The sequence below is a fragment of the Urocitellus parryii genome, chromosome 3, assembly GCF_045843805.1.
Source record: "Urocitellus parryii isolate mUroPar1 chromosome 3, mUroPar1.hap1, whole genome shotgun sequence".
In the NCBI taxonomy this organism is placed as follows: Eukaryota; Metazoa; Chordata; class Mammalia; order Rodentia; family Sciuridae; genus Urocitellus; species Urocitellus parryii.
Genome location: NC_135533.1, coordinates 41984757 through 42009464, shown reverse-complemented (window position 1 = coordinate 42009464; position 24708 = coordinate 41984757). Strand labels below are relative to the sequence as shown.

Here is a 24708-nt window from a genome sequence, read left to right as displayed (position 1 = left end):
GTTCTTAGGTTAAAACTAGTTAAACAAAACACATTTGCAAGTTAAAAATAAGCTTTTCTTGGGCAGCTTTGTGACAATTGAGAAAGGAAATGCTCTTTTGGGGGGACATATTGTAAATTGTGCTGTGAAGTACAATGGTGGGAAACCGTAGCACCAAGATAGAGGCAACTCAAAATCCAGCAAAGGTGTTTGCTAAAGCCCACTTTGTGTAAGTCTGACAACTGAGAGGACTTTTTAGCAAAATTCAAATTTGCAAACATTCCCATCCTTCCTAAGTAAATAATTGCAAGCCAAAGTCTTAACTTAACCCTTGTTACCAAACCCTTTTAAAGTCTCAGCTTAATGCTTTTATGATGGCCCTTCTACCCATACAAATCCATTACACAGTTGTTCCTTTCATAAAAATTTACCTCATCCACGTCCAGCAAATCAGCACTGTTAGGAAAAAAAAATCTGTTTATTATTATGTTAGAAATCCAGTAGGAGAGAATAGGACATCCAACCCTCCCAGGACTCTCTTCAGCCTAAGGCCATCACACAGCTGCTATTCCCATTTCTGAGGCGGAGACTTCCCCATCCAAAGCAGCTGCCCAAGGCTGATGTCGGCCCCATCCCACTGCCTACACCCCCCATCTCTAAGTAAAAACTGAAGACTGTCACTTAATACTCACATTCTCTCCCCCCGCCCCCTCTCTTTTGTACAGGGGCATTCTACCACTGAGATGCATCTTATATCCCCAGACCTTTTTATATATGATTTTGAAAAAAGGGTCTTCCTAAGTTGCCAAGGCTGACAAATGAACTTGAGCTTGCACTCCTGCTGTCTCAGCCTCCAGAGTTGCTGGGATTACAGGCATATGCTACACATCATCTCTTGTATGAAAGGTAAAGGCACTGGGTGATGATTTGAGAACACACTGATTTGGTGTCCTGGCTGTAGAAATGGATATTATCAACCCTCTGCTAGATCCTCAGAATTTGAAAAGCCAGCTAGGTTTGGCTTTATTCTGGGCTGAGCATTTTTCCCTTAGCTTATGGGGGTAACCTTCATTCTTCCAGAGGAAGAGGAAGGAAGCAGCCGTGGACCACACACCCTTGGATAGACCCAACAATGGGCTGGCAAACTCAGCTATCCTGAAGTGCAGAGAAACTCCCTATGCAGGAAATGAGTGTCCGGCATAAAGCCGAAGAGGCTGGGTGGCCTATCTGTCTGAACAGGGGAGACAGAGCCACAAAAGTAGTTCTCTTCCTCTTATAGGTGAGAGACTGTGCCACTGGTGGGTCCATTCCAAAAGTATTTTAAATGATCATGCTTTTTAAATGCATTAAGATAAAAATCTAAGAAAGCTTATAAAAGCCTTGAATATTAAAATTCACAAAGGAAACCTCCTTTCTGTTTTAGCAGAAAAATAGTCACAAATATGCTGGTAGCAGTTTAGGGCCTGCACATTCCTCTACCCCCCAGAAGATATTGCTGTTGCTTCTTATCTGAATGTTCTGATCAATTAATAAACAGTTTTATTGCCTCATTGGGATTGACTTCAGTTCTATAAGATGTGACAGTTTTATACTGACAAATTCAGAATACACTGGGAAAGTGCTCTTCCTTTTCTGAAGCATTTCTCATTGCTCTTTAAGTACAAGATCAGATGACATGTTTGAAACAAATAAAGGGCTTACAATCCTGAAATCTCTCATATCTGGAACTGCAAAGATTTTCAGCCATTGAACATTATGTACCTTGAAAAACAGGTTAACATTCATGTATTGGAAAGTGAAACTCTATATAGTATCTGGATCTTGAGCGGGTAGAGTTTAAGACAGATAAGAAAAAGACGAATAATCTGTCTTATTTTTTTGCAGTGAGAATGCTAAATGTCACGGTCTAGCACAGCATGAAATCTTCCTAACAACTATGAACCGAAAGGGATTTATGGACTCAGCTGCACAGCTTTGCTTCTAACTGCCCAGCCCACGCCTCATCGACTTGTGCATGATACAATGCAACCTTTCAAAATCAACAACTGCTGAGTGCTGCAGTGAGGGAAGGTGAGAGAGGAGGGAGACTCTAACATTTGAGACAATCTCTGTTTCCAGAAAATTCTAAAATGTTTACTTTGTTTTCAACCAGTTCCATATGGCTTTCATGATTAGTAAAAGGTAGCACAGTGGTCAAAATTAAATGTTTTATTTGGGCTAGTTATCAACTTGCTTTCTTTACTTAAAATCCCAACTTGGCTATTTTTGAAATGAAATTGTTGCAATTTAATTGTGCATATGAGTGTGTGTGCACGCACAACACACACACATACACAAACACACACACTGTATCTTTTTCATGGAATACGGAGAGCTCAAATTTCTAGTGTCTCAAATTGCCAAGACTGTGTGTTTATAAAAATATAAAATTGCATGTGGGTTTTATAAGTATACTGGACAACAACAACGAAAATGTACATAAATACTATAGATTAAAATTCTTTTCTTATTCTCTTTTAGTTTATTCTCCAGATGATTAAGCTAAGGCCTGATAGTTGTGTTACATCTAACAGAAAATGATTTGGTTTAAAACCCAGTCACCACTGCAAATCTTGCCCCAAACCGTAACTAAATGAAAACAGCCATGTGCTTGGGGGCCATTCTTGTTCTGACTCGCACACTTTGTTTACTTGAGCCTGAACCAGGTGACCGAGACCTTTAACTTGAATATTTCACAAGAACCATTTACTAAAGTCCAACTGTTCAACATGCAGGCAGAGAAAACACATACTGAGTCCTCACTGGTTAAGTATTTCCAAGCAAAATGTATTTGGATGAAGAAACTTTTAGAGATTTTCATAGTGCCAAATATATGCTTAAGCAAATAAGGTAACAGAGAGTGTGTCTGCAATGTCATGACTGACGTCCACTACCAGAAGCTAAGTTCTCTAGCAGCAGGAGTATCCTTTGTATTCATTTTGGACTGTATGTCCCCAGAGTCTAGAAGAGAGCTGTCCATGTGGTGTGTACTCAGTACAAGTTTCTGGAGTGATTAAAGATGAAGTGGCTTATAGAAGTATAGATAACAATATAGTCATCAGTGGAAACTTTACTTCTCATTCAGGCATATTGAGACAAGACACCCAGTCACCATGAGTGTTGACCCCCTCCTTTCTTCCCATATCAACCTAAGAAACCACCTCTAGCCTCATCTGTGATTGACACAAGACCACCCTCTATCATCTATGCCTTGGACAGGAAGAAGCGTGTTCTGTCTGCCCCAATATGTCTGGGATTGTCAGGTTGCATGGTTCCTTCAGCTTGGAGTTCTGTGGTATGAACAGATCTGTCTCTTTGGTGGAGGGTCATGTCTGGGCACCTGGCATAAAGTAGGTAATGAGGAATCAGAATGGGCCACTCAGGAGGAAACAGGTCTCAGCACGAAGAAATGGGGAACAATGTTGCTCATTAGCTACTGCTCTGCTGTGCACATAGCATAAGGGACAGCAGCTGTCCAAAGAGAAAACCTAGTGCATGGGAAGCAAGCACTTCAACTGCAGGACACAGGGGGTGCTCCACTGCTGCCTATGGGGACAAAACCAGGAGAGAGATGGTGCTTTGGCTGATGTGTCACAGCTAAATTAGGAAATTAAGTTTTGGATTTTTTTTCATTAGTGGGATTTGGAATTACCAAAACAAAAAACAAAAACAAACAAACAAAAAACCCCCTGCATGACAGCTGATAGATATTCCTACCTTATAGACTGTAGGCAGACAGATCTCCTGAGTCCCATTGGGACATTCGTCTGATCGCACACATTGATCATGGCACCAACCACACTGCACAAAAGGAGGGGCAGAGAGACACTGACTGCAGGACTGGAAGTGTCCACAGCCCAAGCCGTTCAACGGGATCTTGGTGATCTGTGAAGAAAAGAAATAAAAAGGGCTTCCAGAGGTGTTTTTGTTGTTTAAGAACAATTAGAATACACAGAAGCTACATATAAACATTATTTTATGGAGTCTGCTAGAATAACAAGCACTGATGTGCAAATCAGCTAATAATGGTTAAGTGATTAGAATTTTTAAAAAATCAAATTCATTCCCTCTACTGTTGGCATCCTGTAAAATAAAATGTAATATTGAGGAACACAAGCATTGTGATGCAATGTTAGAGGTTTGATATAGCAGGGACATTTGGCCCTGTCTGAGATGATTTTAAAATATACAAGGGAGTATATTTGTAATTTAAGCTTCAGGAAGACACACTTGAACCCTTGGAACTTCAAGTAAGGTTACATATCATTCTGGTATCAGGATGCACATCCTTCTCTCAGAGAACAGAGATTACTAGCTGGAGTCAGATTCCAATGTATATTCCCAGGATTTATCTGCCTGCACTGGAGCTCTACCTTTAGGACTGTATTTCTTATTCTGTATTCATTTTTCTCATTGAGAAACTAAAGGAGAAGTACTTATTATGAAGAAGACCTCCCTTAGGTCTAATCTTCTTTGGATAAGAAATTAACTTTATTTCAGAAGTCCTCTGGAATACCCCCCAAAAAATAACTTAATGGAGGAGACAGGAATCTAAGATGAAGAGAGAAATTATAAAAATTGGATGCTCTTGGCTAGAAGTATCCATTCAGGAAGAACCCTATCCATGGAAACTCCCTGTGGGAATAGGGCTCACCTTTTTCCCAGTGATAACCAGGGTGTAGCCATTTTGGTTTAATGGGTGCTCCACAATCACTTCTGGGGACACAGGGTGGGAATCCAGGCGAAAATTCACATGAGGGGTGGATGATACTGTTCGAGAAACAACAACCTGAGGAAAGAAAAAGGAAACACCCTATTCCAACAAGCCATTTAAAATGTAAGTGGAAAACGTAGATGATGATTGTAATAACAGATTAGGAGAGCACAAGGGTATCTGAACTAAAGACCCAACAGTTCATCTTGCTGTAAATCAATATGACATGTTCTAATCTCCTGCCTTGATTCCAATTTATCTGAACCCCCAGGACAGACGTTTGCCTATGATCTTTTAATGGTTTCCAGGGAAGAAGATCTTCCAATCAATCAGCCAGCACCTGCAGGCAAGTCCTTACAATTGTACTGGGAACTGGAGGAGCCAAAACTCTTCCCAGAAAGAAGACACCACACATACTATAAGGATCCTGGATATTTTTAAATCTATACTCTTGATCCTTCCCATGGGGCAGTTTCCCTTGACGTAATGGTAAGAGTAGTGGACAGGAGTCTGGAAACCTGGAGCTAGTTCCAGCTTTGCTACTTTTAAGTCATATTTAAAGATCTTTTGAGGTTAAAATAGGTCCCCATGCTACTTTGAAATGTATTTTTTATATACCATAGTCCCGATATGTTATTATGTGCATTATAAATAAAGTTCTACTTCTTGTCCCAGCTTTATAATAAGGCCTGATTGTTGTAACAATGCCTGGGAGATGAGGTTTGTTGATTGGTGTCATTCTTGCTTTAAGGTATTCATGTTTTCCAGCTACATAATTTCCACCTGCTCTGAAGCTAAAACCCAGCAATAATGAAGTTCAGACTGTGATCAACAACTACAACAGCATCAGAATGATCATCTTGAATGAACAGAGATTTTTAGGAGGGTTTAGGAGTTCTGAGAGAGACCGTCACTCTTAAGTAGGCCATCCGTTTGCATATACATGAGAGTGTAGGAGGCCGAGCACAGCTTTGGGCTTGAAATCTGCTCTGTGAAATTGCCTGACATCTCTAATAATCTTTTACATTGCATCAAAAGTGCATTTGCTTGCCATGTGTATGAAATCATAGGACAAACATGGGCATCTGTGAGATTAGATTAAAGAAACTCTCTTTCTACCACAGCTTTCTCATTCAGAAAATAGGAATGAAAATTAGAGGAGTAATTAATTGTTTTGTATTCTAACAAACACGTGCGACATATAAATGTTCTGGGGAACAGTAGTAAGTTTTTTTTTTTTTTTTTTTTTAATTTAGCACAATAAAGGAGCCAAGTAGCTTGAAACAATTAGGAAGATTTACTAAGTACCTAATTTTGTTCCCACATAGTGGACTGTTGAGAGAAACTCCCCAAGCTCACACAGAGCTCCACAGTTGAACGTGACATTTTTGCTCTAACGTTGTTTTACCTCAAACACTCAACACTTTCAAAACATCTCCATTAAAGCAGGGTGGCTATGTTTGCACAGAAGTTAAATGATGGCTCAAAGGTCACTTGGTCAGGTTGGAAAAGGATGGAAACTACTGTTATTTCCTACTGTTAGGGCCCAATAGGTATTTGTGACCTTTTCAGGCAGAGTGAAACAAAGTTCAATTACCAGTTCTCCCTCCCTCCAGGGATGGCTACAAGCAGACTCCCCAGGCCTCTATCCTCAACTATCTAGATTTCAGTTATCCATTTTGCAATCTCAACTCCCTTTTGGTGCTCACCACTTCTCATTTTTTTTTCCTACTCTCTTCATCTCCTGCTCCATATTTCCTTGGTTGTTGCCAACCTCTTCAAACCATAAAGGGGGAAAAAATATCTCCTTTTCTCATGCATAAGAGAAAAGCAACACAAAACACCAATCTGTCTTAATTCTCGGACTCTATTCCCCACTGTCATTCTGTGCTTTCCACTACACTAAAGAGTGTTCATCAGCAGGAAACTTACCATGGAGATCTGCATTCTGTGTCTGCTCCTGGTTCCTTCCATGCTATTCAGACCTGCTACATACCAATCCCCTACCAGAGCCCTTGGAAATGATGTGCTGTCACAGTCCCATGATGTGTTAGGAGTGGGATTGTAGGGCCTTATGTTAACTCCATATTTAACCTTCTTATTCTCTTTAAAATCATTTTCTGTATCTATATTAAGAAATCCCTTCTTAATGACTAGGTTATCATCTTTGATTTTATCAAATCTGAAGGCCATCCATATATTCATTTCCCAGAAAGGATTAACCTTCTCTCTTTCTGTTCATAAAAAAACTCTTTGCACCTCTGGACTTTGATTGATTTGTTTTCCTCCTGTCAAGAATTTTTGTCTGGAGAGCACCATATATATGTCACTGTCATAACAGGTAACCCAGCCAGGCCCTATGCTAAGTGCTTTAAAATAGAGATCTCATTGGCTCCTCACAATTAATCTGCAAAGTAGGTACTATTATTTGCCTTATAGAAAATACAAAAGAATTTCAGCTAGAAAGGACAAGAATCAAATTTCCAAGGAGCTTTATCTAATGCCTGAATCTGTGTGCTTGACCTGTTCTTAACTAAACTGTGAGGCTCTTGGCGCACCAGAGTAAATACCAGTAAAAAGCTTCAACTCGGAGCTACCAAGAGCCCTGGAGAGTTGAAGCACTAAAACAGCTTTCACAATATATTTGCCTTGCTAGTTATTCCTTGTTTTAGTAATCTAGGTTGCAGAAGTTTCGTTCGCTGAAGGATAAAGCCTCTGCATCTGCATAGTTTTTGATAGTACAGAGGAAATATTACTAGCTCAGCTATCAAAGCTCTGCTTTTAATCATGACTTGGTATAGACAAATGGGACAAACAAGAGAAGGCAGAAAGTCACGTGGAAAAGTGGGATGACCCTCTGGAATGTAGCACAGAGGTAGTTTCACATATGCGAATAGCTTCTAGTTGATCATTAGCTCTCTCTCCATGGGCACATCTACTGCCACGAAATGCCAAGAATGCTTTTTCTATCATTAATTCCTCACTTTCTGTTATTGCCAGAATTCTAAATAATTGAGTAACCACTTCAACTCTCAAAAGATCCCTGAAGCAATGCTTGCAAGATTCAGGAGTTCCTTTTTGTTGTCATGGAGATATTTCTAGGGACAGAACAGAATTTGGCATATCAATTTAATTCTTATGATAAATCACTTGGCAATCTCAGAACAATTACTATGAAATAGAAGACTGGCAATTATTCTACTGTGTCCATGACTAATCTTTAGTATTTAGATAACAAAACCTTTTTCCTTAATGTTCTTGAACATACAGGACTAATATATTTGGGGGGAGGGCAGGGCAAGGAAAGAATCTGAATTTACTCCATTGTTGTGGTTTTGATCTCACATAACCTCTCCCAATAAGTTATTTGTGAGAGGACATGGGGAAGAAATAAAAGTACAGATAAAAGAAACTGCTGGGCCTAGCCCTCCACATTTGTAAACCTGTTCCAAATGATTTTGTGTGATATTCTACAAATACATGAAGGCCAGACAGATCTTCTTACCATATACAGAGAGTTCTATTTTTAATTAAACAGCTTAAATTCTGTTTAATTTTCTTTAAGAATGAAGAACATAGTTTATCATATTTGTATGTGGTTGTCTACTCCCTCAAAAGTCTTTCTTTTTTTCTTTTAGACAGTTCAATGGTTTTTAGTGTATTCACAGATTTGTTCAAACATCATTTCAACTAACTCTAGATCACTTTTAGTACCCCCCAAAAGAAATCCTAGACCCCTTAGCTATCATTTCCCAATCCCCAGACCCTCTGGACCCTGACATCACTTATCTACTTTCTATTATCATATGTAATTTTCTTATTCTAGATATTTCACATAAGTGAAATCCTACAATATGTGGTCCTTTTTGTCTGTTATCTTCCACTTAGCATAATGTTTTCAAGGTTCATTCATTCTGCTTTTTATTGTCAAATAACATTTCATTCTATGGATGGACCACATTATATTAATTTATTCATTACGTAATAGACTTTTGGGTTGTTTCCACTTTCCGGCTGTTGTGTCTAGTGCTGCTATGAACATTCATGTATAACTTTTTGTGTGAACATGTATTTTCATCTCTCTTGGGTATATGCATCTAGGAGTAGAGTTATTGAGCCTTAAGGTAAAGGATTTGCTTGACCTTTTAAGGTACTGCAAACTATTTCCCATAGTGGCTGCACCATCTACATCCCCACCAGCAATTTCTCATTTCTTCACACCCTCAACAACACTTGTTATTTTCCATTTTCTTGATTAGAGCTGTCCTAGAGAGTGTGAAGTGGTACTTTATTGTGGTTTTGGTTTGTGTACCTCTGCCAAGTGTTTCCTTAAGTTAAGCAAGAGGAAGGTTTACCTTTGGAGGTTCACAATCTCCTTTCTAGAATGAGTACTTTGGCTTTCCCAGTTATGGAGAACAGAGGGAGTGCAGGTGGCAGGGTAGATGGGATGGGACAGAGTGGATGAGAGTGACCTCCTGAAGGAGAGGGAGGAGCCCCTGAAAACTTCCAGAGAACAATCAGACAGAGGTTTTATAGAGTTGCTGTGGACTAAGCATGTTTTGTATCCTTTAGTATTCTTGGAGAGACTTGAGTAACTATTTTCATCTGCATCATACTTCTTGAAGAAGACACTGGTCTGGGATAATATAACTTTATAGTTATGTTTTAACTTTATAGTTATGTTTTAACTTTATAGTTATGTTGGTCTGACATACTCAGTGGTCCTTGATACATCTGAACTGGATGGCAGACTTTTAGAAAAAACATAATGCAGTTCTTCTTCACATAGTCATCGTGGGATCAAGAAAACATGGTAGACCTCATGGTACGTGGTTCAGTCATGTAGATTTAAAATGTGACCAAGAAACTTCAAGAAATCTTCTGATGAATTAAGTAAATCTTTTTTTTTATATAAGAAATAAAAACAGACAGTTCCATTTCAAGGTAAATAAAACTGAAAAGGAGCTTTTATACCATCTAGATTGATTTCTGAATGAAAAGTTAAAAAGAAGAGAGGATATGTGTTAAGGAATAAGCAAAATTCCTTCTTCATGAAAGGTGATGCAAATGATCAGAATTTGAGTTTCAAAGAGAATAAAATATGAGTGAAGATGCAGACACCATGGGGTCACATGACCCAGTAGATTCAGGAAGTATCTGCTTCCATCTAGCTGCCAGTATAGACCAGACTCTGGCACAGAGTAGGTCCTTAAGGTGTATCTATTGCCTTCAGACATGAACAGATTGAAATCAGAAGCCCATAGAGGCCTTAATGAAGGCATGGGTTTAGAAATGTTTCAGAGTTTAGAAAACCTTCAGAAGTATGGCTTGCAATGCCTCATGCTTCTTGTCTGTTTAAAGTTTACTATTTTCTTTGGTATATGATAAGGATTGGTTTTTATTTAGAAAGAAATCAGAACTTGAGGCTTAGAGCAATTTGTTTCAATCAAGGCTCATATCTAGTTTTGTGAAACAGGAAAAAAAATGAAAAATAAGAAGTAGAAATTGCAAACTGGTATTGAAAATAGAGAACTAAAAATGGTAAGAGAAAGTACCACCAGGTGGTAAAAATTGAATAAAATGAACTTTTACCCCATTCTTTACTCCTTTTGGTAAATAGACTAGTATATCCAATGGGCAAAGCAATTTTCCTCACTATTACAATACTGATGTGTATCTGCTTCAATTTTTTGAAATGAGTCAAAATGAGTCAGTATTGGATTGACTTTGTTAAAAAAAACCAAATAAGTTAGGGAGTTTGTAAAAATTCAAAAATAATGAACAATTTCAAGTCAACATCCCATATGTGTTGATTGTAGGATTAGTTATTATCCAGAGTATATCTACCTCTGAATTTTGAACTGACTAAAGTTCAAAAACAACTGAAAAACATATTTCATGTCTTACAATGTCTCTGTTCTATCCGAAAGGTAACTATGCAAGAAATTCCAGTTACTCCTTGCCACCCCAAACCAAAACAAACAAAAGCCTTGCATTTTCCTAAGGTTGCAAATATTTGTGATGTTTTAAATTTCTATGTGTGTGATAGAGTATAACATACATGTCCTTCAAGAGCATACATTAATTCATTTGAGGAGACTATACATGAACTGGACTTAATTTTTATTTATGGACATAATCCTGAAATTATTATTTATGAGCTCTTTTTTTGCACAAAAGAAATTTTAGAATTCATGAGCATAATGAGAAATAGCCCAATACTAATAATGTTCCTTAGGGATATAATTAAGTCAATGATGTACAAATTTTAAAAAAGGCAGATGATATTTTTATCTGAGCATTTTGTAAAAGAGATGGGTAAATTAACAATCCTTATAGAGAAATGGTGTTTGAGTGTAAGCTTCATTCAGCTGTGTCTCTGTCTGATGTTCACAACATTGCTGAAATGATGATCTGTGTCTACAAATTCTGAAATAGCAGTCATTCCAAACGTAATAACTGGCACAGGCTTCCAATGCAAAGAACTGACACAGTATGATGGTGGCCCAGAAACTAAAGGAATGTAGAGAGGCCAATAGATGAATTGATTCTGCTTCCTGGAAGTGAGTAATTATTTGCAGGTTCACTGATTACTAGCATAATTATTTAAGTAATGGTCATAATAGATGATCAGGGCCAAAGGGTATCTTTTTGAGCCATCCTTACCTCTTTAAGTTTCTTGCTTGAAACCCAACTAGCCCAGTTAAGAGCAGAAGAAAAAGAGGATGATGAGTAGTAACAGCAACAATAGTAACAGAATTCGGGAGAGAGGAAAAGGAGGATAGCACCAAAGAGCCTAATGGCAGCCGTGACCATGCCAGGCAGTGGCCACAGTTAGCAGCCTGCAGTGCCCCATGAATGTTTGTAGAGCTGAACTTGAAACAAGTCTTGGAAGGGCCTTTCCACTCCCATTCCCTCTGATCCACTCACTCTCCCTGGTCTGACAATCACACACAAATATTTTAATAGCAATGCTTTGCATTTAGAGATTAAAGGCCTTATACAAGTGCTGTTAAAAAAAAATCAAGCAAGCATTGTTTTGGATGTAGATTAGACGAGGAGCTCAGAAGGGGAGACGTGGGCAATCCCTATGATTAGTCCTGTGATCTTCATGAGAATCCTGCTTCCCTCTCCCACGTAGCCATGTACATTTGCTAAGGTTGCTCAGTCTTATTCTTTTCTGTACTCCCTCCTCCCAATTTGTAAGGCCTATTCTCACTGTTTACTTAGACCATCTCAAACATTGCTTATCATATTATTTTACGTCAAGGCATCCCAAGAGAGTGATCATATAAATAAAAACTGTTTTTGAAATCTATACTGACATGGCTCCACAGATATAGAGACTCCACATGTAGACAACAGTATATTTAGACGTAACTGTACCTATATAAGTCACACATGATGAAATGTCAGGAACATGTCAGAAACATCTTCTCTGCCATGCATATACTATTGTTAGCTAAACAATATAATTCTTTCTAATCAAATAACCACTGTGAAATACCTGATTCACTTTGCACCCAACAGCTGGGGCTGTAGCTTGTGTTCCCAGCCTGAGCTGAACACAAGCACAATAGGAAGGGCAGAAACAGCTGCAAACTCTTGGGAGAAAAAAAAAAATTGCAAAGCAACTTTGCCATTAGGTTTCAGGGTAGGAAGGAAGTAAAATCATTTTTCTGTTCCTTTTCATGTGTGGCAGCTGTCTTCAGAGAGGGAGAGAAAATGTTCATTCTATTTTGTACAGAAACTCCATAGTATTTATTAAAAGTTGACTTGTAGAACTTAGGCGGGCCACAGGTTTAGCCTTTAGCCCAGTCAAAACATTTACAGAACTTGGTGGGCAGTCACTGCTCTGAAAGATCAGGCTGGAAGGAAGGTCACTGATCTTCCTCCTTAACCCAACTCCCACCCTTAACCCATCCCCCCACTATTATTTGCTGTAAACACACTGCATTTCAGTAATGTTGAATGATTCTTCAAGTGCTTTCAGTTTATTTATATAAAATTTCAAGTGTCAGAAAAATAAATCTTCTGTGGGTACCAACAGCCCTTTGTCTGTGAATACTATTGTTAACAGAAAATGTTTTTATCTCATTTACGAAAACTTGAGTTTTTAAGGGCAGGTTCTGTGTCACTGTTTCCTTTTCGTCCCTCATTTGCCTAGTAAAGAAAAGTAGGTGAGGTCTCCATACACAGTTGATGACTAAAAGTCACCTGTTTACAAAAAAATCAGTGACTTCAGTACTTTTCATAAAATAAAAATCTATTATTTCCACCTTCTGTATGAGATGCAGTTAATGGCATAAGAAGTTTCTTTTATATAAGGAGAAATCATTTGTCATAGCATTTCTGTTATAATGAGACGGACACAAGACACATTCCTTGGATTGTGTGGACTCTGTCATTAAAGCAACCTATTTAAAATGGGATTTTATTAGAACTTTAGCATCTGGAAACAGATCAGGATGCTTTTGATGTTAAAAAAAAAAGACCTAAAACGGTTACAGAAAACTTATTAATATGAACCTGGATTGGTGAGATAATGAACAATTTAGAGAAAAAAAAAAGAAAAACAGAAATTAAGATAAAGGGAGACAAAGGAAAATTATGAACACATAAGGAATTCAACAGATGCTAAGTTTTATCCTGCATCTTCAAATTCTTTGGAATTTTTAAAACTACCATCAACATAAACTAAAAACACATATAAATAAAAAATAATAATACCCATGTTACAAGGATAATAGATACAACCATATTTAAATGTGTTAAGAGGCCATGTCTGTCCATGTGGAAGGCCTGGGCTTCCTTCCTTCAGATTTTGAGAAGTTAAGGATAGAATTAAATAGCCAAGATGGGTGAGGTGGTTAAATAAACACAATGGAATGGGATAGAGGGAGGAGAGGGAGTAATGTGAAGCTCAGGAGGGGAGATGGTGTGGAGACATTTAGAGCACAGGTTCTACATACTTAGTTTTATATAGTTAGTTTTGAGCTAGGAAAGTTTTATTTACATGCTGTATGACTTTAAAATGTGGCAATGACCAATATCTAGATTGTTATAAAGACTGCAGTAATTTTTAAAAGTAAATTTTACAAAGGAGCACAGACACTGGATGCACAGATGAGCAAGTCTTAGGAAGAACTCATCGTCCTCAATTGACTACTAGAAGTCTTTTGTTTGATCAGGATGTTAACTATATCAGACAATTGTGAAGTGAGCATCTTCCTTCACAAGAAATTTCTAGTATTTGTAGAACTTCAACATTTCCATAGATGTCATTGTCATTCTGCATTCATGAATTCATATTGAAAGTGCCAATAACTATTAAAGTGGTAAAATAAATCCAACACTAGAGCATTTTAATGTCTGGAGAGTGCTATGATTCTTGTAGCTAGGAAACACAGTGACTTCAATCAAGCCTGAAATGCAGACTTTTATTGTATGGAAATACTGTTGCTCATCATTAAAAGCATTTAATAAAATGCATTTTAAAAAAAAGTATTTTAACTTCTTTGTGTCTGATCCCATCATTTTGCAGAATCAGGAGTGCCTCAATTACAATGGGATTTTGATGATAGTGTGTCTTCCCGACTCCTGCCAACACTTCTCAATGATGTGAATGTTTCTTCTCATGGAGACACACGGTTCACACAATAGCTCTCCTTTGATCCACTGCTTCCCTTGGAATAGGAAAACATCTCCTGGAAGTGCTTTAATTGTTTCATTTTTACTTTCCAATCATGTGATAGAAGTTATGAATGGAAAAAAAAAAACCCACCAAACCATTCCAGACATGAAAATTAAAGCAACCACGTTCAAAGTGAAAGCTTCAAAAACTTAACAAAACTAGGCCATACACTTCATAAAAAGTGGACCAGACTTCTTTGTTTGGCTTTTGGCCTGTTTCCTGAGCTTCTGCTATGAATTGCACTTCACAGTATTTGCAAATAACCTTATTGCAAAAACCAAAACAAACTAACTGCATAATATCAAATAAAAGAGACCCTCTGAAAGCCCTTACCTGCATGAAGCGACCGTCTGACGTCCCAAGATTAGCAATGGTGAGGTTTCCTTTAATGAAGGTAGATATAGATGTTAAGAGCACTTGGTTGAACTGGCCCATGAATAAGTCAATGCGCGGCAAAGGTGTGGTAAACTCAGTTCGATATTCATCACTGCGCACTTCACAGCCCGATGAATTTCTCAGAAGCATCTGGAATAAAATATGGTTATTGAATTAATGAGAGTGCAGATGAGAACAAGCTGGTAAGAAACTTCTCAGTGTGTCTTTTCATAGCTTGGAAGGAAATGGCAAAGATAACAGTGCAAGTAGAAAAATGGCCCCACACTGGCATAAATATTTCTACTGACCAATATAGCTCCAATTTTACTAGGCATGGTTTGTGTATATACAGACTTGAAAACTGGAGGCAAACCTTACCTTCACAGTTTGCACAGTGGTTGGATATGTGCATATGTAAAGAAGGAACTTAGCAGACGCTATTAAAAGAAAAACAAAACTTTAAATGTCTCAGCCCTTGCCATAAAGTTAATGCTTCTAGCAGGCAAGTCCTATGAGATGAATTGCAACTGGAATAACAATTGATCGTAGAATCATACTATGATAATACATTTTAAAATGTGTGCCTCTGTGCATTTTGTGCAGAGGTGGTGGGCAGTGGCGGTTAGTAGATAATTCATGGGTAGGTAGCAGTACACGGACCCAAGTGCTTGCAACAAATCCTGGTCTCAAATGCTTATGTGCTTTATATAATACCTACAATCTCTCTGTGTTCAGAAATTCACATCATCTGTTTCTTTCCCCATGTGTAAAACATACAGTATTACAGAAATAGTACCTAGCTTACAGAACTGTTGCAAAGACTAAATGAACTAACTTATATAAATCTCTTACAACAGAACTCAGCATATAGGATCTTGGGTGAGTCACCACTGGGCAAAAGTTGAAAAAACAAAAGAGCTGTGCATTAAATGTATCAGTAAGTAGCTTACCAAGACAACTACAGTTTAGTAACTATCTTTTAGGTTCAACCTCAAGGGGAAGGATTTTTAAAAAAATATTGTTTAGTAGTGTGTGACAATTATATTCTGAGAAGATCCTTCCTTCTGCTTCAGTCTGTTTTTTTTTTTTTTTAATTTAATGGTGCTGGGGATTGAATCAGGACCTTGTACATACTAAGCACGTGAGTTACCACTGAATCACCACCAAGTCCCAGCCCTAGGCACTCAGACTGTAGTAATTCTCCTTTGCTGGACCATCTGCACCTGGCTATCAATGTCAGGATTTCTCAAGGCTCCAAAGGGCTGTTTCTCCACTTTTCATAGTAAATCCTGGCAATTACTGTGATGTCTATTATGCAGACACATGTCTATTATTCATGGACACATGCTTTTGTGTCTCCACTCTCATGTATCAAGAGATTTCAGTCTCAAAATAACTAATACTCTGCTTGCCTGATTATATATTACACACCCCAGTGATATATTACATATATCCTTCAAGGCACATGAGTTGGAAACCCAAGTGCCATCCCTGATTCCTACTGTTTTTTTTTTTCTTTTTTAGCCCCCCATATACAGACCATCTTCAGTTCCCATCACTTCTAAATATCTCCTGGACCTCCCTGGGCTTTTCTCTCTCCATCACCACCATCTTCATCCTGGTCACCCACCCTTTTCTGGGACCACAACTAGTGGGTTACTAACTAGACCCACCAAATCCACCATCACCCTCATCAGGTGATCTCTTTTCAACACTCTAACAGGATTCTTGTAAGAATGTGAATCTAACTATGGTCCTCTCAATCTAAAACACTTAATGCTTTCCCATTGCTTTTAGGATAGAAGAAAACATTTTTGACATGTTGGATGTGGGTGGCATCCTCTGGCCACTACCAAGCTTCTCCAGGTCTGTGTTCTCTGTGCACCAGGGAGGGGTCCTTCCTTCCTTTCTCCAGGTGTCCTCCCATTAAACACTTTGGCCTAGGTAGGCTGTTTCCTCTGCCTGGATTTCTGCCTCCACCTCCATTCACCTTGTGAACTCCTATATACCTCCTTCAGACCTTAGCTTATCACCATTCCCTCAGGATGCCTGCCCTGCTGCCAATATCAAGGTCCAATGTTCCTATTATTAGACTCTCACAATACCTTTTGCCTAAGCATCATAGACAGCACAGCATAGCTGTAAGATAGCTATAGCTGCAATTTCACATTTGCTTATGCAATTGTAAGATAATGCGAGCCTTCTCCTGTGATAGTTCTCTGCAGTTAGGGACTGCATTTTCACCACTGTACTGTTGGCAGTAACTAAACACCACATATAATAGGCAGCTAGTAAATATCAATTGAATGAATCAACAAATAAGTGAATCAATTATAGGTAGACGGGGATGAGTGTGGAGACATGAACCAGTATTATTTAAGTCTTTTTTTTTTTTCTGGGATAGGGGTAGTTAAAAGTTTATGAAGGACAAATAAAGAGTACAAGGCTCCTGACTATCTTGATGAGATGGCTAGGAATTAGTAAACCTGGGGCAGATGATGATGAGAGAAATATGTATTAAGGAAAAGGAGGACCTTAGAACAAATAGAAAGTTCATTTTTACACATCACTGTATGTAGCTACCAATCCAGGAAAATGAATGTTGTTTGATAACAACCAGAAAATTATCACAGCATATTTCAGTCAATGTGTTTAAGGACAAAAAAATATTTATTCTTCTATATGATGACCTTACTCCTTAAGGTCAACCATCTGTCACATGAAATGGAAAGTTCCTACATCTATTGATTTTTATGGTTAAAAGCTACCTAAAAAGCTCTATTTCATGTACCAACAATTATTTCTTCATTTTAAATGGTAATAAATTATCAAATAGAGTCTTAGAGATGTTAAACCTACTGTCTCTTGGAAATAGTACAATGTTTTAGTTTTAGATATTTATTTTGCTCTATTAATGAGTGCTATTTCACTATTTAATTAGAAGCTTTTCCTCACTAAAATACTATAGATTACTCTGAGGAGTAGCAGATAACTGGGATGAAATCCTGGCAACTCAATAGCAATTGATTAATTGATAATTAAGTTTCTATTGGTGACCAATTGTCCATGTTAAAAGAGCCAAGGGAAGATGCTTAAAGAAACAGAGACCAATTTCAAAGATAAGGTCATTGGAGGTGCTCTACTGCAGAGGCCACTGCTCTTCAGGGTCAGCTTCTGTGGCTCTTTCGTTCCTTCTTTTGTTAATGATCATTGTCTTTCTTTATTCTTATGTGGCATCCTGGGAACTTTAAAGTCTCAAACTTGACCGGAGGTATGGTGCTACTTGAGCTGTTGAATTCAGTGGGATATAAAAACAATTTGCTGTGGATGGACTCTTCTTTGATCATAAATGATTCCTGTCCTCCTTTCTATCAATGGGAGGACAGGAACTGTCTTATCCTCTGTATCCCTGTACCCTGTACCATGCCTCATATAAGTAGGTTTTCAATGACACTTGCTAAGAAATAAATGCATCTACAAAGCCAGCAGAGATCCTCCTCCTACCCAGTTTACTTTGCAGTTGCCTTGCTGATGGGTAGCAGGGGAATGGAGGTGAGAAGACCTCTAAGAACCCCTCAGTGTCTGCAAACCCGCAGGAACTTGCTGACCATTTTTTAGATGAAGAGAGAGCAATATAACCAGGGCTTTGGCCTCTACACACCTGCTTCCATACATGAAAGGCATAAATGTAGAACTCTGCATTAGAGTTAATGCAATATTTATATTGTGTACTTCAAGGTTTTCCTTCAGGAAATAGAGAGGTCCCTAAATAGTACCACTTCAAGGACTGATAGGATTGAGCTGTGCTCTATTGCCCACTAACAAAATTCCTTAGTATGGAGACATTGCACAATGTTGGAATAGCATCTACAGAACTTATTAATCTTGAAAAATTGTGCAACTGAAGCTAAAAAACAAACATGATGTCAAGTACAAATGGCATTCAAATTTCATAAGCCAGAGGATCCTGACCTTTTTCTTTTTCATTTCCTCATAACAGAGATCTACCGGGAGACCCGTGGGAACACTGGTGTCTAGGAAAAAGTAACATTCTAGCATTAGCTATAGAAGAGGGGGCTGTCCTTGTCTCTTCCTGCTGAGAATCCTGATCAGCTCAATGACTGGGGTCATGGTGGCAGGAACTGACTTAGAGAGCTGCATGCTGTCCTTGCACTTTAACAGGGATCCTTGGTTGAAGTTCTCACATTGTAAACGTATAGCAGTGTGCAATTGTGATTCTCAGCCTCACTCACTGTCCCTTAAAGACACATCCTCACTTGTGCAAGGAGGATGCGATTGTTTAATGTCAGCACTTTATACACAGTTCCTGGGGCGCAGTTGAAAGAGGAACTACTCACCTGCTGCCAGGGATCTCCTACCTATGTGTGCTTTCTTGAAAGCCAGTTTGTGTTGTACTTTGGGATATGAGTGAGCATAGCTGGCAGGAAGCAGCTCTCTGGGATAGGAGCTGCTTTGAGAACTGCAGAAGTCTACAGAGAAGGTTTCACACCAGCTGCAGGAGGGAGCCAGAATGACTCTCCCCATACTAACAAAGGGAGGAAGATTGAAGGAAGGAAGGAAGAAAGGAAGGGAGGGAGGAAATCAGTCTTTACCTTGCACACACAATGTGCCAGGCACTGAGCTGGGCATTTTCATACCTCATAGCAGCCCTGTGAGGTTTTACACACTCAGAGTAGCTGAGGGTTCTGCCACAATGCACAGTTCACATTGGAACAGGTGCCTGAATATAGTTCTCTCTGATTCTCCAGTTCATGAACTTCTTTTGTTATTATTGTTTTCTGGGCAATGTTCTGAGATTTGCATAACTTGAAAATGGAAAAGACCCTCAAGATCATCTTATACTGGGGCTATAGCTCAGTACTAGAGTGGCTGGCCTAGCATGTACGAGGACCTGGGTTCAATCTCCAGCATAATAAAACAAAAATCCCCTCCAAAACATGAAAATATCATTTTATAGCAGTCCCTTAACTTAAGACTGAAATTAATCATTATTTTCTGTATAACAGCAGAGAGACAATCACTTACCTTTTGGGATGTATCAATCACTGTGGCTTTCAATTCTAGCCCTCTTTGTTATTTATTCTGATTAATGAACATGACCATGTGTGCATTCAGGTAACTTTGGAATTTCATTCAGCACCATTTTTTTTTCTCTAGTATTTCCTACTCCAACCACTTGTGAAGTCCTGCTGAACTCTGTCCAGTGTAGCTCCGGGGCAGGTCCTAGCCATGCCTAAGCCCCTGCCCAGAATAGGTGTTTCCTCACTGGCCCTTTTGTCTCTTATCTCTTCTGCCTTGTAGCTGTCCTGAACTATCACTCCCTTTTTCAAAATCTTAATTGCTTCCCAGAGGCCTGTAGAGAAATCCAAACTTCTTAGCATTCAACTTATCTCTTTTTGTTATTTTGAGGCTCAAGGTCAAGGTGCCACCTGGGACCCAGATGAATCTCAGAGTGGTTATCCTGACCAAGACCCCTCAGAGTCCTGGATTCCTGCATACTTTCCACTAGCACTGGCACCCATTCCTTACTCTTGTCAAACTGAAGTCTGTGCTCTCCTAAAATCTCTCTGGATGCAGTCTTTTGAATGACAGAGGTGATGTGTTTTATTGCACAGGGAAAGGATATAGTAACAAAGAATAAGGCGTAATTATGTAAGAGTACAGGAAGATACTAAGAGTAATTATGTAAGAGTACAGGAAGATACTAAGTACTACTTAAGTCAAGAGGGGAAAAAAATATACGGAAAAACCCACATTAAACCAATACGTTTTTTAGGCACACACATACATGTGTAATGTAACAACAGACAAGGAAAGATGAACACACAATTCACAATCTTTACCCACTCTTCTGGGAGGGAGAGGGATATTACTGGGACACAGAGGGAGCTTCAAAGGCATTAGTAATGTTTTCTTTCTTAAGTCTGATGGTAAATACATAAATACTGGTTTTATTTTTCACATAACACACATATATGTATGCAAATATAGTCCATAATTCTTTTATATATATAAAGCATGTAATAATAAGATAAAATTTAAAAAAAACAATGAATAGGAAATGAGGAAGTGGAGCAAGCCTACCAAGAACTTTCTCCTTCCCAAATGCTTGATGTCCTAAGCAGTTCTGAAACATTGTCCTGGCTGAGCTCCCAATAATAATATTAAATAACATTGGTACACTGGATTATGGTTTTCAAAGTACCTGATCTCATTTGATCCTGTCAACACATGTATAATTTGGGTTTGTTAGGATCATCATAATTCTATAGATAAAGAAACTGAGATTCAGAGTGTTGAACCAGTATATATTAGAGCTTGAATTCTAGTTGTTGATTTCAAGTCCTATATTCCTTTCACTGAGTCATACTTATTATTCACAAGCTCCTACAAGATATCTGAGGCAAAATCACATTCTATGGATGACTTAAGGATCTTATAAAAAAGAAGAATGGTCACTTCTATGGATAGGACTGGAGCTATCCCAGCAATGCTTTGCTGAACTGCATGGCCTTCTGCAAACCACAGCACCTTGGTTTTATTTTACTGATTTTAATAAACATTCATTTCTAGTATTTACAGGCACACACTGTCCAAAGCACTTTACAAATATTAATCACCCAGTCTCATAATAACACACTTAGGGGGAAACCAAGGCATTGAGTTGTTCACGTGGCCTGCAGACATCAGGACCCAGGGTCTTCCAGCAGCCTAGCTGAATGTTTTTTATCCACAAAGGGAGAGGCTGAGCCAATTGATTTCAAATTTCTATGGATGGCTTCCCAAAGCTTCCCCTCCAGAGTCACCAAACTGCCATCAGCCAGCTGTCAGACTAAATCTAACAATCACTGTCCTCTCACCAACTTGGGCTGCCCCCAAATCCAAGTACATTCTGGATTCTATAAGAAGCTCTTTAAAAAGAATTAAATTCTTCAAAGCCTAGCCTCTTCTAAAATAATTACATGACTCTGAGAGCCAATGGTAAACATGGTTTTACTTTTTAAAAAATGTATTACAGTCTTGCTTCCTTTCCCAAAGCCTTACATAATGTCATAATTATAGGAATTACTCTATAATTTGTAAGCCTTGGTACATTAATTAATTTAGTCTTTATAGTCTTTCTTTACCATTTCATGAGTAGTTGCCATATATTTTTTACCTGACTCAGCCCATATAGCTTTTTTTATAAAAAGAAATTAAAGTACTATATACCTCAATATATCTGATTCAAAATGTTTCCCCTAATTAACACTATGATGTATGCAGTGAATATGTAATTACATTTAATTCAGTATAATTAAGGATGTGATATATTTAAAATAGTGATTCTTGTAATTGATCTATAGGACAGATTTAGCTCATCTGTAGATAATTTAAATCAGCCTTGCAGATAAATTTTTAAAAATGTACTACCTTGTAAAATCATTGCCAGTTCACTCACAGGAGCTCTTTTCCCTCTTGACCATGACTAAATTAAAATAAGTACTGTAATATAAACCTTATCCATCATCCAACTTTGTACAAATTCCAGATACACAGAGTAATGATTTTTTGGGGGAGAAGCACATTTCAGAATGGAAAGTCCCCTCTTCCTTAGAGCTTTTCATATAGTTAGCTAAAAACTGAACTGCTTTTATTTCGGGAATTTCAGTTAGTTTATTTCCCTAGATGTCATTCACGTGTTCTCTACTGTTTATAAGTAGGAGTCTACAGCTGTATCACCCTGAATGAGCCTGATCTCTTCTGTTTATTAAGCAGGTGTTATGGTTTAGATATGAGGTATCTCCCCAAAGCTCATGTGTGAGACAATGCTAGACAGCTTAGAGGTGAAATGATTGGGTTATGAAAGCTTTAATCTATTCAGTGCATTAATCCACTGATAGGGGTTTACTGGGTGGTAGCTGCAGGCAGATAAATTGTGGCTGGAGGAGGTGGATCCCTGGGGTTGTACCCTTGGGGTATATGGTTTGTCCCTGAAGAGTGGAGCTCTCTTTGTCTCTCTCTGCCTCCTGGTGCCATATCCTGAGCTGCTTTTCTCACCACACCTTTTTACCATATGTTCTCCCTCACCTCAGGCCCAGAGCAACAGAGTCAGCCATCTATGGGCCAAGACTTCTGAAACTGTGAGTCCCAAAATAAACTTTTTAAAAACTTTTTTTGGGAGGGGGTCAGTGTGGAGCTGACTGTAAGCAGGGCATAGAGGTTTAAACTTCACTGACTGCTTATGTTAGGTATAGACATATTTTAACTCCTGTCATCTACTTGAATGTCTAAGCTGTTGACATTGAAGCCCATATTCTCTGGTCAATGTAAAAGAGTCACCTTTCAGGAAGAGAGGGTCATTAAAACCCAAAGAATTGGACCACTGACTTGCCTGGGTGAAGTTATCTTTCTTTGTGACTTCAATAGAGCCCTGGTACATGCCTGCCTGAGACCTCCATTAGAGTTCCAGCAGGAGAGCAAAGCTGGGGAGCAGAGTTAAAGGGAAGGTTGGTTGTGTCTTGGCAGGAAGAAAGGACATCCTCTTTTGTATGTACAGCCTCAGACGGTCACAAATATCGCCAGGCTCCCGGCCAGCCAGCTGCTGCTCAACACTGGTGATTCACGAGGTGATGAGTGCCACAGACACTCTGCCCTCTCAGTCTCCTGGTGATGACCTAACCACACACTCACTGGCATTCTCTTTCCTGAGGACCAGCCCTGTCTCCACAACTGCCTGCAGGCATCTTTGAATATGCCACTGCTGACATTCAAAGCCATCCTATTTCTTTCAGAACTCCCATTTTTATATGGCGCCTCTAGGTTTGAGGTCTCAGCCATCTTCGATTCTTCCTTTCTCTTTGTTGTTCCTCTCTGTGCAAAATTGATTCTTATATATTTTTCTATTGACTGAAAAGAAGTCTCTTTCTTGGTCTCCTACAATCTGATTTACTTGACTCTAGAATCTTCTCCCACAAGTTCACCTTTATAACTTTTTAGTGTAATGCTCCCGAAACACCTCAGCACATCCCATAGCAATCAGGAGTCTAGTGGAGAAGCGCCAGGATTCAGGAGTGGCTGTGCCATTATTAGCTGTGCACACGGGAATACTCAGTTCTCTAAGCCACAGTTCTTCACTTGTGAAGGGGAAAACACATACCTATGTACTTTTTTAACAGAATTTGCTTTGAATTTTAAGTTAAATATATCCAATATCAGGAACATGTTAAATAGTTACTGTTTTCATTTAGTCATTCAGAAATGTTTATAGAGACCCATCGTAAGTTGAATAGTATTCTCTCAAAATTCACATCTCCTGGAACTTCAGAATGTAACCTTATTTGGAAATGGGCTTTCTTTGATATATAATTAGTTGTGGATCTTAAAATGAAATCATCCTGGATATTATGTGAGTCCTGAGCCAAATAACTGTTGTCCTCATACAAAGAAGAGAGGACACACAGAAAAACGCACAGGAGATGGCCTTATGAGGATGGAGAAGGGAGTGAGGCTGCTGTGCCTGAACAACCCTGGCGCATCACAACTGCAACAACCAAGGAAAGATGCCTCCCTCGAGCCTCACTTTGAGTTTGACTTCTAATCTCCAGAACTGTGAGAATAAATTTCTAGTTTTAAAATTTTTTTTAAGTCACTAAGTTTGTAGTAATTTGTTATGGCAGCTCTAGGAAACCAACACAGAATCATCAGGCACTATTCTAGGTGCTATGGCCTTAAAGAAAAAAAAAAGACTAAGTTTCTAAACTTATGCAACTTAAACAGTTGTTATTATTGTTGCTAATATTACTGTTCTTGGTCTAGTGACTCTTCATAATGCTTATTAAGGACAAAGTTCAAAATTCTAATTATGTAGGTCAACAGGCCTTAGTTTCTTTATCTGGAAGAAACA

At 38.6% G+C, this 24708-nt stretch overlaps 1 protein-coding gene across 1 annotated transcript in view; it reads right to left on the bottom strand.

Moving 5' to 3' along the window:
• The window catches only part of Met (MET proto-oncogene, receptor tyrosine kinase), a 108715-nt gene that overhangs the window by 40767 nt on the left and 43240 nt on the right, over window positions 1–24708 (bottom strand). Inside the window, exons 3-5 of the mRNA XM_026410297.2 lie at window positions 14760–14951; window positions 4673–4807; window positions 3736–3903 (exon numbers count right to left, since the gene is read on the bottom strand). Of these exons, the coding sequence (XP_026266082.2) occupies window positions 3736–3903; window positions 4673–4807; window positions 14760–14951 (495 nt within the window). The remainder of the gene's footprint in view (window positions 1–3735; window positions 3904–4672; window positions 4808–14759; window positions 14952–24708) is intronic.